Source organism: Mytilus trossulus, chromosome 14 (genome assembly GCF_036588685.1).
Source record: "Mytilus trossulus isolate FHL-02 chromosome 14, PNRI_Mtr1.1.1.hap1, whole genome shotgun sequence".
Classification (NCBI taxonomy): domain Eukaryota; kingdom Metazoa; phylum Mollusca; class Bivalvia; order Mytilida; family Mytilidae; genus Mytilus; species Mytilus trossulus.
The window spans coordinates 69,842,393-69,856,876 of record NC_086386.1 but is presented as its reverse complement, the minus strand read 5'-3'; the positions used below and the strand labels follow the sequence as shown (position 1 = coordinate 69,856,876).

At 31.5% G+C, this 14,484-nt stretch overlaps 1 protein-coding gene across 1 annotated transcript in view; it reads right to left on the bottom strand.

Moving 5' to 3' along the window:
• The window catches only part of LOC134696485 (kinase D-interacting substrate of 220 kDa-like), a 66,627-nt gene that overhangs the window by 16,938 nt on the left and 35,205 nt on the right, over positions 1-14,484 (bottom strand). The window contains exons 6-16 of the mRNA XM_063558319.1: positions 13,087-13,185; positions 12,477-12,575; positions 10,991-11,089; positions 8,427-8,525; positions 7,981-8,079; positions 7,145-7,243; positions 6,214-6,312; positions 5,614-5,791; positions 2,959-3,120; positions 2,057-2,236; positions 510-669 (exon numbers count right to left, since the gene is read on the bottom strand). Coding sequence (XP_063414389.1) covers positions 510-669; positions 2,057-2,236; positions 2,959-3,120; positions 5,614-5,791; positions 6,214-6,312; positions 7,145-7,243; positions 7,981-8,079; positions 8,427-8,525; positions 10,991-11,089; positions 12,477-12,575; positions 13,087-13,185 — 1,373 coding nt within the window. The remainder of the gene's footprint in view (positions 1-509; positions 670-2,056; positions 2,237-2,958; positions 3,121-5,613; positions 5,792-6,213; positions 6,313-7,144; positions 7,244-7,980; positions 8,080-8,426; positions 8,526-10,990; positions 11,090-12,476; positions 12,576-13,086; positions 13,186-14,484) is intronic.

The following is a 14,484-nucleotide window of genomic DNA, read 5'->3' as shown; positions in this document are numbered from 1 at the left end:
AACGCGACTTTAAAGCACCACTTTTTTGGCTTTTTTTTTTGTGGTTGCCAGTTTTCTAATAGTGGAGGAAGCCGGAATGCCCAGAGAAAACCACTGACCTATGATAGGAAAACTGACAATCCTAGTCAATAAAGATTGGAGTCAAGTGCACCTGCATGAGCGGGTTCAAACTCACAACCTCAGCGTTGACTGGTTAGTTATTACAGTAGTAACTATTTAGACCATTTGGCCACCAAGGCCTCTTTTAAATGCCCTTATCCCTGTTTAAACTAAATGAATTCAAGAAAAGATATAATAAATATTCTTTAGCAATTCACCCTAGCTAAACTGCATCGGATCTACAGTTTAAAAAGGATTTCGGTCAGACAATACTAACTTAACTGTTGGTACATCTACTTTCTTGGCTGAGGATGGCTTTGGATTACAGAACAACACCTTGATGAGTAACGTCAATGATCTCAATTCTTGGCAGAGTTCAGATAAGACAGGTTTCACTGTATTTTACTTACTTGACTGTTGGTACATCCACTTTCTTGGCTGAGGATGGCTTTGGATTACAGAACAACACCTTGATGAGTAACGTTAATGATCTCAATTCTTTACCCAGCACCAGGCTGATATTGTTTGATATTCTAAAGTTGTTTTTCCGCACAAGTACAAAGATGGCAGCTATAAATGAAGATAACACACAGTGTGAATTTTGAGACAAGAAAGTAATATTTATTTGAATAGCAGTTCATAGTAATCAATTAATATTTTTTGAAATAAATGGTAAAAACACGAACATTAGTAATAACTTGTCAGTTAAATGGTTACAACCAGTGGACATTTTTGTAGCTCTTGTATAGCTATTATTGTTGTTGTGAGATACAGTTTTTATCTTTTTGATATAGTTATTACAATATTTGGTAAACCTTTATCAAAATAGTCATTTACGAACAATAATTTCTTATGGAAGCACCCAATTGTTTTGGCCATTTGGCATTTTTGTAGATTTTGTATTGGTGACCAGTTTTACCATAATATTTTTCATTTACTATTATAATTTTCAGGATAATTGCATAAACACATGCGTTTAAGCCTTATGCTCAACTTTTAGCCATGATTACAATGTTTGTTGTCTGAATGTGAACAAAAAAATACTAGATAGATATAGGAAGATGTGGTGTGAGTGCCAATGAGACAACTCTCCATCCAAATAACAATTTAAAAATTAAACCATTATAGGTTAAAGTACGGCCTTCAACACGGAGCCTTGGCTCACACCGAACAACAAGCTATAAAGGGCCCCAAAATAACTAGTGTAAAACCATTCAAACAGGAAAACCAACGGTCTAATCTATATAAACAAAACGAGAGATACTTTAGATCATTTACCCCAAACTTGGTTCAACTGGTTCAGAAATCTCATAGGAAAAAATTTCAGAAAAAGTTTTCAACCAAGTATGACGACAACGATGAAAGCTAAGTCAGTAAGTGATTACAATAGTTCATTTGGCTATAGGGGTAAATTCAGTAAATAAATATACATCATCAGGGACCGCCCATTTGGGGGAGAGCTTTCTGTCTAAAAGTGAAGTCATGTGCTCTTCTAATTGGTAGATAATGTTTGTAATAAATATTTTTTGGTAGATGGATCAAAACTAGAGATGAAAAAAATAAAAAAATAAATGCTGAATGTACTAATTTTTTTCCCTACAGGGTTGAAAAGTAATGGGGGTCAGTATAGGAATTCAGTGCGAATCTACATTGTTTGTAAACAAGGCCATGTGAATGCCCAAAAATGCCGCATGACCCTATGTTTTTATTGTTGCAAAAGATATGGCTATTTTTGTACTTTCATGAATGATAAATGATAGTTTTTAATTTCTAAAGGTAAATCAGGTATAAATTTATTTCCACACATAGATTAGCATTAAAGTCAATGGGAGATTTTTTACTGAATTTACCCCTTTATGGCCAGGTGAGCTAAAAAAATAAGTTGTGTTTCATTATATTCAATAAATATCCCACATCTTCTATAATTTTTTGTAACCAAATATACAATTTTACCTACCTAAAAATCCATATTCCAGAGCAAATAGACCAAGACCTACACCTAGTCCAATCTGCCATTGAACTGCCAATGCTAAAGTCAGACCTATAACATTGTTAATCAGTAACAAGAAAAAGAACAGAGGCCAGCAAAATGTAAAATGTTCATCCTCACTGGCTATAGTGAAAGATTTCATCTCCTCTGAAAATAATAAAAAAATCATGATTTCTTTTAGGCATATGGGAGATAACTCCATGTGTTTAGATAAAACAAATCTAATAAAAATTAACTTATTTAACCTAAAACTTGACATTTCTTGTTTATTGTCATATTGAAGTGTAAAAGCTGCTTGCTAAGGTTAGTCATACTGTAAATTCATTTTCTATGTTATTTATTGTTATGAATTATGCAATATATATTTTTTAATTGATTTAAAGACATTTCAAAGATTAATTTTCATTTTTTTTCAAAAGATTCTTCTAATCAAGTACAATAGTCAATACTGTATCTTTTATGGTAAAGTTTTCTCTAGTGTAAAACGGACTAAAAATTCATTCTTATTTTTGGGTACATTTTGTGCACCTTTAAAATACAGTATAATGTTTTTTTTTCATTTTTTCACATCAAAATAACTTTTTTTTCCCTAAGCTTTTTTTTTCAAAATGAATAACAATAAAACAAAGTCAAGCAAACTTTTGAACTCATACATGGTAAAAAAAAAGCCTTCACATAATGTGATTTGACCTTAAGTGTATTCTTTTTGTCTGTTTATTTTCTAAGCTCATTTTCAGCCCATTTTATATCTTTCTTCTTGTGGTTGATTTTTATTTAGCTATACAATGCCATGCTAATGCTTAAACTTTAAGTCAACCATTCACAACGATACAGCAAGCTTTATTTTTTTTTACTTTGAATATACTCACTCTGTAGTTTTCCTAACAAGAAAGATTTGCCACTCCCCCATTTGGCATATAATCCTACTGTGATTGGCGTGTTGAGGGAGGGGTCACTCAGAATATCAGCCAATGCACTGCTGTATATATCGTAACCAAGGAGATTTTCACCATCAGCTGCATTCAAATTTCCTGTAAAACATTAAAAACAATTAATTAAGAGAAATAAACATTGTTAGCATCTCAAATTAAACAAAAGTCTACTGCATATTTGGACCTAGTTTTTTCAAGTTTGAATTGAACAAAAATTACTTCTAAAAAAAATACAATCTTCATATCACAGATGTTAAAAATTAAGTCAAAATTGCTTTTATAATGATGTATCTACATTAAGCAGGGTAAATAAAATAGATTAAGAATCTCTTTGTCAGAATGTGGACAAATAACATTGTACATATTGTATATATATTGAATATTCATTTTACAGATAATTAATGTGTTACAATGTCAGAAACAGATACAAAGAAAGCATTTAACATTCCCTGTTTATTTACTAGTGATCACATCAACTTTACAATGCCCAAACATTGTGAATAAATCCCCTTGCAACAAGAAGCATCTATTTGTACTTACGATGTCCATAGATTTGTGACAGAATTCCCTTTTGATGGTAAGCATCTATTTGATACGGAGTCTCTCCAGCTTTATTAGGTATATACATAATGTTATATTTATACTTACGATGTCCGTAGATTTGTGACAGAATTCCCTTTTGATGGTAAGCATCTATCTGATACGGAGTCTCTCCAGCTTTATTAGGTATATACATAATGTTATATTTATACTTACGATGTCCGTAGATTTGTGACAGAATTCCCTTCTGATGGTAAGCATCTATTTGATACAGAGTCTCTCCAGCTTTATTAGGTATATACATAATGTTATATTTATACTTACGATGTCCGTAGATTTGTGACAGAATTCCCTTCTGATGGTAAGCATCTATTTGATATGGAGTCTCTCCAGCTTTATTAGGTATATACATAATGTTATATTTATACTTACGATGTCCGTAGATTTGTGACAGAATTCCCTTCTGATGGTAAGCATCTATTTGATACGGAGTCTCTCCAGCTTTATTAGGTATATACATAATGTTATATTTATACTTACGATGTCCGTAGATTTGTGACAGAATTCCCTTCTGATGGTAAGCATCTATTTGATATGGCGTTTCTCCAGCTTTATTAGGTATATACATAATGTTATATTTATACTTACGATGTCCATAGATTTGTGACAGAATTCCCTTCTGATGGTAAGCATCTATTTGATACGGAGTCTCTCCAGCTTTATTAGGTAAATACATAATGTTATATTTATACTTACGATGTCCGTAGATTTGTGACAGAATTCCCTTCTGATGGTAAGCATCTATTTGATACAGAGTCTCTCCAGCTTTATTAGGTAAATACATAATGTTATATTTATACTTACGATGTCCGTAGATTTGTGACAGAATTCCCTTCTGATGGTAAGCATCTATTTGATACGGAGTCTCTCCAGCTTTATTAGGTATATACATAATGTTATATTTATACTTACGATGTCCGTAGATTTGTGACAGAATTCCCTTCTAATGGTAAGCATCTATTTGATACGGAGTCTCTCCAGCTTTATTAGGTATATACATAATGTTATATTTATACTTACGATGTCCGTAGATTTGTGACAGAATTCCCTTCTGATGGTAAGCATCTATTTGATACGGAGTCTCTCCAGCTTTATTAGGTAAATACATAATGTTATATTTATACTTACGATGTCCATAGATTTGTGACAGAATTCCCTTCTGATGGTAAGCATCTATCTGATACGGAGTCTCTCCAGCTTTATTAGGTATATACATAATGTTATATTTATACTTACGATGTCCGTAGATTTGTGACAGAATTCCCATCTGATGGTAAGCATCTATTTGATACGGAGTCTCTCCAGCTTTATTAGGTATATACATAATGTTATATTTATACTTACGATGTCCGTAGATTTGTGACAGAATTCCCTTTTGATGGTAAGCATCTATCTGATACAGAGTCTCTCCAGCTTTATTAGGTATATACATAATGTTATATTTATACTTACGATGTCCGTAGATTTGTGACAGAATTCCCTTCTGATGGTAAGCATCTATTTGATACAGAGTCTCTCCAGCTTTATTAGGTATATACATAATGTTATATTTATACTTACGATGTCCGTAGATTTGTGACAGAATTCCCTTCTGATGGTAAGCATCTATTTGATACGGAGTCTCTCCAGCTTTATTAGGTATATACATAATGTTATATTTATACTTACGATGTCCGTAGATTTGTGACAGAATTCCCTTCTGATGGTAAGCATCTATTTGATATGGCGTTTCTCCAGCTTTATTAGGTATATACATAATGTTATATTTATACTTACGATGTCCGTAGATTTGTGACAGCATTCCCTTCTGATGGTAAGCATCTATTTGATATGGCGTTTCTCCAGCTTTATTAGGTATATACATAATGTTATATTTATACTTACGATGTCCGTAGATTTGTGACAGAATTCCCTTCTGATGGTAAGCATCTATTTGATATGGCGTTTCTCCAGCTTTATTAGGTATATACATAATGTTATATTTATACTTACGATGTCCATAGATTTGTGACAGAATTCCCTTTTGATGGTAAGCATCTATTTGATACGGAGTCTCTCCGGCTTTATTAGGTCTGTATAGCAGACGACTATTCCTTGGATTTCTAAGTAGTAATTCTGTAATCTTTTTACTCCTTCCTCTGATAGCTATATGCAATGCAGTATCTCCTTTCTACAAAATAATTTTTCATAGAAATTTTTTCAAAGCTGCAACTTTAATGCAATCTTTACTTAATGCTTGGTTTATTCTTATATTGTACAGACAAATGGCACTAAATTTCAACTCCCCATTATATATGAAATTATGTTGTACACTTACATTTTTAAAACTTTGAAATCCATTGATTTTTCCATATTTTGCACGGTCATGACCGTATAAAATATTTCATAATCATAGAAAATCAATTTTGTAAATAATTCCCCTTTCTGGAAAAAAGCCTGGACTGAAATAAATATTGCCCTCAGTGCATAAAAAAAATTCCTGGTGACATAAGCCCTCCCTTATACTAAAGTTTACATTTGGTGCTTCAATTTCATTTTAAGAATGAAATATAGAGTCAAAGTCTATTAATTTTACCCAAAATAACTACTTACTTTGTCAACCACCGATATTTTGGCCTTTTTATCAAGTAACATTCTGAGTACATCTTCATTCCTCGACCTAACAGCTCTTAGTAACACTGTATCACCATCCTATAACATGAACAAAGTTATATTATTTCATTTTCTCTCTTTAACATGTTTATATTATATTAAACTCCGTTTGGTGAACCAACGCCTGTGAAAATCATTTCGATAGTTGATATATATTATATTATTGTGAATAAAATCCATGTTTTTTTTAAAGGTACCATTTTTGGTGGATCAATCAAAAATTGTATTATTATTGAAGCTTGTTTTTTTCCCTCTTAAACATAATAGTAGACATTGGCTTATTTTTCAGCTCTATAAACAACATATTTAGTGGTCAATATTACCAGATGCTCTCTTGCAATTAGTTGGAATTAAAAACAGCTGTTTTTTCTCCTTAAAAATACTCAATATTATAAATTATGTGTCAATCATAAATGTCCTTCGGTTTATACTGTTCAATTGACATTTACCAATAATCTCCTGTTTTTCTCTTCTCCATATTTCAGATTTTAACTTGTAGGTAAATGATTTAAAATTTTCTTGGTCCCCTCAGTTTCTGCTAAAGAACATTGGTATAAACTGAGTATTTGTATCCTCAAATTATCATTATCCAATTGACATGTTTATAAGGCCACCCTTAACAACATTTTTGGTTTCTATATTGCATACCCATGAATTCTAGGCTTGGGTAAGTAGGTAGGGATTTCTTTTGGCCAACAACAGCAGTACAAGATTATGCATGTAAATAACGTTAGAGTTCGTAAAAAACTTTAAAAAAAAATTGAAATGACTTTTGTCATATAATATTTTGGGTAGGCTACTTTAGGTAGGTAGGTAGTCAACATCAAACAGTTTTATTTATATTTTTGGCTGTATAACTATTTATTCATACCTTTGTACAAATCTCTAGGTCAGGATCACAATCTAACAGTAAATACACAATAGCTGTATGTCCTTTCTCTACTGCCCAGTATAATGCTGTTTTACCATCCTGTCAGGAGAAATTTTCATTCAAGTCTTATAAACAAGAATACGTCCATGGTACAAAGATGTCCCACCCCCCTGATCATTTTCTATGTTCAGTGGACCATGAAATTTGGGGTCAAAACTTTAATTTGGTATTAAAATTAGAAAGATCATATCATTTGGAACATGTGTACTAAGTTTCAAGTTGTTTAGACTTATCAAACATGACCTTGAACAATACTTTAACTGAAGCAGGACACACAAATGAACATACAAAAGAATTTTAAAACATAATGACTCCCAAGTGGAGCATAAAATGGATACAAACAAAGCAATGCCATAAATACCAAACTGAAAGGGCAAATAGTTACATGCAAACTGTACATCATAGATTTCTAAGTAAAACTATCAACAGTCAAGCATTAAGCTTGCTTTAAAACCAGTTTGATTCTCATTTTTTTCTTTGGAAAAAACCTGTACCAAGTCAGGAGAACGGCAGTTGTTTTTTATTTAAATGTGTTCCTTTTACATGTTTTACTGTGGATTCATATCAATTTTCGTGGATTGATGAAAACTTGCATTTTCGTGGGTATTTGATTTCGTGGTTTTAGTAATCGCTGCATTCATATCCTTCAGAAAATGTGTAATTCATTGAACATTTTAATTCGTGGTTCAACGGTACCCACGAAAACCACGAAAATTGGTATCCAACGAATAATAAAATATAGCTAATTATTGTCTGATTATCATATATAAACTTACAGCGCCCTCTACATCAACATCAGCATATTTATTAATGAGAGCTCTGACCAGTTCTAGATGTCCACCTTTCACTGCGTGAATCAGTATGGTATCAGAAGCCTGTAGAATATAATTACAATTCAATCAGTTATGATTATAATTTAATCATTTAAAGTACAATTTAATCATAATAATTACAATTCAATCATTTAAAGTACAATTCAATTATAAGAATTACAGTTCAAACATTTATGATTATATTTTAATCATTTAAAGTACAATTTAATTGTAATAATTACAATTCAATCATTTAAAGTACAATTCAATTATAATACTTACAATTCAAACATTTATGATTACATTTTAAACGTTAAAGTACAATTTAATTGTAATAATTACAATTCAATCATTTAAAGTACAATTTAATCATAATGATCACAATTCAATCATTTAAATATATTCTATACCTTATCAGCTATGTTGACATAAGCTCCTTTGGACAACAATTCATGTGCTATGTCAGCAAAACCTTCTTTTGCAGCAATACAAAGGGCAGTGAATCCATCCTGAAATAAAAAGTGTAATTAAGCATAAAGGAAAGGTCAAAGAAATTGAAGGAGTCGTTTTTGAGTATGTTCGATAAGGTGCTAATTTTGTTTTTATGAAGGAGACTTTTTTGAGTATGTTCGATTAGGTGCTAATATGGTTCCTATTTCAAACTTTTTTTCAAATATAATAAATACTTTATTTGATTTTCTTCCTCAGGAATATAATACCATGGCTATATTTGAGATGACCTTTCAATGAAAATTTGGGTCATTAACTTCATACTATATTTGGCCTTTTAATCATTTTTGTCATTTACTTCATACTATATCTGGCCTTTTAAACATTCTTTTCAAGAGGCACAGATGAGTCTTTCGTAGAGAAAAATGTGTTTGACATACAAACTTTTAACTCTGGTATCTATGAATGTATTTTTTATTGTTTGCAATGAATTTCTGTAATTTTTCATTAAAATAAAAAAAAAAATATCAACTGCGTTGTCAAGACATGGCCTATGACATTGCATGAAATCAAAATGAGAATGCGTTGAATAAAGATATAGTTCCTTGCTTTTTTATATTGTCATTAAAAAGCCTGTCTCAATGTGATAAAAAGTATAACTAGATCTAATTGATTTCTTTTTAGCTTTACAAGTGTTCTGAAATTTTGTGATTTATCTACATGGTTGCAAGTTAGGGCTCATAATAAATTATTCAATTGCTTTGTCGAGAGCAGTGTTTTTACAGAAATTTTATCGTACCTTGTAGAGAGAAGTGCAATTACAGAAATTTGATCGTACCTTGTCGAGAGCAGTGTATTTATAGAAGTTTTATCATACCTTGTCGAGAGCAGTGTATTTACAGAAATTTTATCGTACCTTGTCGGGAGCAGTGTATTTATAGAATTTTTTTCGTATCTTGTAGAGAGCAGTGTATTTATAGAAATTTTATTGTACCTTGACGAGAGCAGTGTAATTACAGAAATTTTATCGTACCTTGTCGAGAGCAGTGTATTTATAGAAGTTTTATAGTATCTTGTAGAGAGCAGTGTATTTATAGAAGTTTTATCGTATCTTGTAAAGAGCAGTGTATTTATAGAATTTTTTTCGTACCTTGTCGTGAGCAGTGTATTTATAGAAGTTTTTTCGTATCTTGTAGAGAGCAGTGTATTTATAGAAGTTTTTTCGTATCTTGTAGAGAGCAGTGTATTTACCTGAGCCTGTACCAAGTCAGGAATATGACAGTTGTTATCCATTCGTTTGATGTGTTTGGACTTTTGATTTTGCCTTTTAATTTTGGATTTTCATATTTGAATTTTCCTCGGAGTTCAGTATTTTTGTGTTATTACTTTTTATAGAAGTTTTATTGTATCTTGTAGAAAGCAGTGTATTTATAGAAATTTTATCTTACCTTGTAGAGAGCAGTGTATTTATAGAAGTTTTATCTTACCTTGTCGTGAGCAGTGTATTTATAGAAGTTTTATCGTATCTTGTAGAGAGCAGTGTAATTACTGAAGTTTTATCTTACCTTGTCGACAGCAGTGTATTTATAGAAGTTTTATCTTACCTTGTCGAGAGCAGTGTATTTATAGGAGTTTTATCGTATCTTGTAGAGAGCAGTGTATTTATAGAAGTTTTATCATACCTTGTCGAGAGCAGTGTATTTATAGAAGTTTTATCGTATCTTGTAGAGAGCAGTGTATTTATAGAAGTTTTATCGTATCTTGAGAGAGCAGTGTATTTATAGAAGTTATATCGTATCTTGTAGAGAGCAGTGTATTTACCTGAGCCTGTACCAAGTCAGGAATATGACAGTTGTTATCCATTCGTTTGATGTGTTTGGACTTTTGATTTTGCCTTTTAATTTTGGATTTTCATATTTGAATTTTCCTCGGAGTTCAGTATTTTTGTGTTATTACTTTTTATAGAAGTTTTATTGTATCTTGTAGAAAGCAGTGTATTTATAGAAATTTTATCTTACCTTGTAGAGAGCAGTGTATTTATAGAATTTTTATCTTACCTTGTCATGAGCAGTGTATTTATAGAAGTTTTATCGTATCTTGTAGAGAGCAGTGTAATTACTGAAGTTTTATCTTACCTTGTCGACAGCAGTGTATTTATAGAAGTTTTATCTTACCTTGTCGAGAGCAGTGTATTTATAGGAGTTTTATCGTATCTTGTAGAGAGCAGTGTATTTATAGAAGTTTTATCATACCTTGTCGAGAGCAGTGTATTTATAGAAGTTTTATCGTATCTTGTAGAGAGCATTGTATTTATAGAAGTTTTATCGTATCTTGAGAGAGCAGTGTATTTATAGAAGTTATATCGTATCTTGTAGAGAGCAGTGTATTCATAGAAGTTTTTTCGTATCTTGTAGAGAGCAGTGTATTTACAGAAATTTGATCGTACCTTGTCGAGAGCAGTGTTTTTCTAGAAGTTTTTTCATACCTTGTCGAGAGCAGTGTTTTTCTAGAAGTTTTTTCATACCTTGTCGAGAGCATTAACATTAGGATCATGTTCTAACAGACTCTGTACTATTTCTGTAAATCCACCTTTCGTAGCTACAAGTAACGCTGTCCAAGAATTCTAAAACAAAATTTATAAAAACATATACATAAATAATCATAAAACTAGTGTGAGATTAACTATAAATCACTGATATACATTCCCATACAATAAATTCTGAAGAATTGTAAATAATAGGTATTCTTAGAATAGGAAGCAGTAGCCCATAAACAATGAACCCCATATTTTTTTTTATATAATTATAATTGAATTCCCTTTTCAAAAAAATATTTCTCCATTTCTATAATAAATCCAATTTTTTTTTTGATACACAATATTTCTAATTATGCAAATGAGGATAAGCACCAAGTTTTCAGCAAGTGTTAGTGTATCAAAATAATTTGTTATTTAAAAAGATATGGTGAAACTTGGACACTTGTCTTATTGGTTATCACACCAAACCTCCTCTATTGTCATTATTTCTATGTTATTATTGTAAGATTTTATAGTGATATATAATGTTATCATTTTTAAAACTACTTCAAACTTTTTTTTGGGGAAGAAATACTTAATTTTTAATAAAATTGGGAAGTTTGATATTTTGCTGACCTTTGCTGTCTTTTTTGTACAGTTTATTCATCTATATTTTGATTGTCAGACACTTTTACATGGAAGGTACTTTTTGAGGAGGGGAAAGAAACGGAAACAATGATGGTACTTAATACATTGAAAACCATGTGTGTTACAAACGCCGTGATTCTAATTAGAAACCTGGATCTCAAAAGTTCTTTAAAGGTTGCATTTTTGTAAATATTGACAAGGCAATTTCCCATAGGAACTCCTCTTACATCAAAAACTGCACCACTTTTACTATGAAGTTTTGAAAAAAATCTTATCCTAGAATTCATATGCACTACAATTTTTTTCAAAGATTAAAATATAGGGCTGTGTGGCATATTTTCAATGTTTATATGCCCTGAACTTCTCAGAGTTTTAAACTAACACTAATTTTCTTAACTACCCCTACCTCGAATAAAGGGTTAACATAGATTTCAGTATAAACAATATGCACATGTATTTTTACTGGTAATATTCCCAAGTTATGTATCTGTGAGATAAGACACAGAGAGAATAACTGGGAACCAGTATGTAAACAAAATTTTCTATGCATATTCAAGATCTCCCCAAAAGAGGTGTGGTTTGAGAAACAGCTGTATTTACAAAGTGCAACCAACATGAAATCAAAATAATAACATAAATACAAAATTTACATACATTACTACTGATGCCATCACTGTTTTGGAAAAATGGAGGAATTTTTAGTTATTTTTTTTACATTGGGAATTTTCTTTAGGGGAAAAAGACGTATTTCTGATGTAATTTGAGGCACAGCACATCAATGTCTTATCAATTTGATGATCAATCTATCAAACTCATTTGTACTGACATAAACCATGCATAAACTAACCATTCCAACAACATCTACACTAGCCCCAGCCTCCAATAGACTTTCTACCATCTCTAGGTTTCCTCTCCTACAGGCCCATATCAAAGGTGTCGTACCATACTGAAATAACACAAATATATATGTTATACAAAATAAACAAACTTTCTACCATATCTAAGCTCCCTCTCCTACAGGCCCAGATCAGTGGTGTTGTACCATACTGAAATAACACATATAATACACTCATAACAAAATAACATCAATATCTGAACTGGCCCTTGACTCAGACGTTCCCTTATCTTTAAAACAACTTATCATCATCATGTCTCTTGTTGAGAGTTGTCTCATTGGGAATCATACCACATCTCTTTTTTATTTTCATATTTACAGTCATGACAGTAACTCTCTTGGGAACAGTTCAATAATTCAATTTCATGATTTTAGGACCTAACCTGCTCACCAGTTTTTTTTCCCCTGATCTTCCATAAAATTCAAATTTACTATTAGTGAATATTTCTTTATCATATATTGATCATGAAATAAGTGACATTTTCCTATTCTCAGAACTTGGCTTATTTCTGATTGGATCACTGCAGCTGAAGAAAATACAATCTTGACCTTGACTTCTCACCTTATCAGAAGCATTGACCTTTGCCCCTTTCTGTATCAGGTACTTGCCAACTTCATTATGCCCTCTGCCAGCAGCCCAAGCCAAACATGACATGCCAAACTGAAAAGTAAACAAATATTTGTTTTTATTCAAGCATAATAATTATAATTTAAAAGTACTGCTCCTTTGGTGTTTTTTTTACATGGTTGTGTAGTGATTTTATTTAATGAATTAATGGATCAAAATACTGTCTATTCTCTTTATTATGAAATATATCTCTAAATAAACTAAACATTGAAAAAGAAAACATGTTTTTTCCCTTTGATATTGATGGCATATCATGCATTTGTTTGGTAGTCTTTTGTCAATTTTTTTTAGCATGTCAGTGGTTCTCTTCCAACACCCTTAATATTTTAACCTGCCACTTTCTGTATGTATTGGCCTTTCCCACATCAGAGCCTGTTATTCAGTGGTTGTTGTTTGTTGCTGTGTTCCTTATTTGTTTTTTTCTCATTTTTCTTCTGCACATTAATTAGGCTGATAGTTTTCTCATTTGAATTGTTTTACATTTGTCATTTAGGGGCCTTTAATAGCTGATTATGTAATTTGGACTTTGCTCATTGCTGAAGGCTGTATGGGGACCTATAGTTGTTAATTTCAGTGTCATTTGGTTCTTTGTGGAGAGTTGTCTCATTGACATACAGTCAGGGGAGTTACTTGTACAAGTGATTTTTTAAATCACTCCTTTACGTGATTTTTTGTTTTTGCATAGAAACATAGCGATCGGTAAAGAAAATTGAAATTTGAATTTCCCGCAATTCGTAGCTCGTTGTAATCTCGCGAGAATACGCGGCAACCACGTGGTTTTCAGAAGATTCGGAGGGAAAAGATTGTAAACATTGACAAGGTAAGACGTTTACAAATATTGATTGAAAATGACTAAAAATAGCTTCGAAATATAAATAGTCTGGGGATTTTACTAGATTTTTGCTGAAACTGGGATTATTTTTCCGATAAACTTCAATATTTAAACTACATTTTTACGTTGAAAAATATACGTACTCTCGATGAAAATGTACGTACTCGCGTGGTTTGAAAGTTGGCCTTTCTGAAGATTGGGAATCACGTCAATGCGTGATATTTTTTATTCAGATATAAAAGATCATTCCAGCAAGTGATTTTCATGAATGTAATTAACTTTAAGGGGGTTAACTCCGGATGACTTAAAACTTTCAAACAATTTCCCCGTGTATGTTTTTCAGAAATTTTTGGCACAATATTATAAATTATTATCAATATATATAAAATCATTAAGTGTTTTTTTTTATAATAATTTCACACTGCAAACGGAAATATTGAATATTTATTTGATAAATACAGACTTAAGTAAGCCGATTTTTAAGACCAAACTTCCTAACA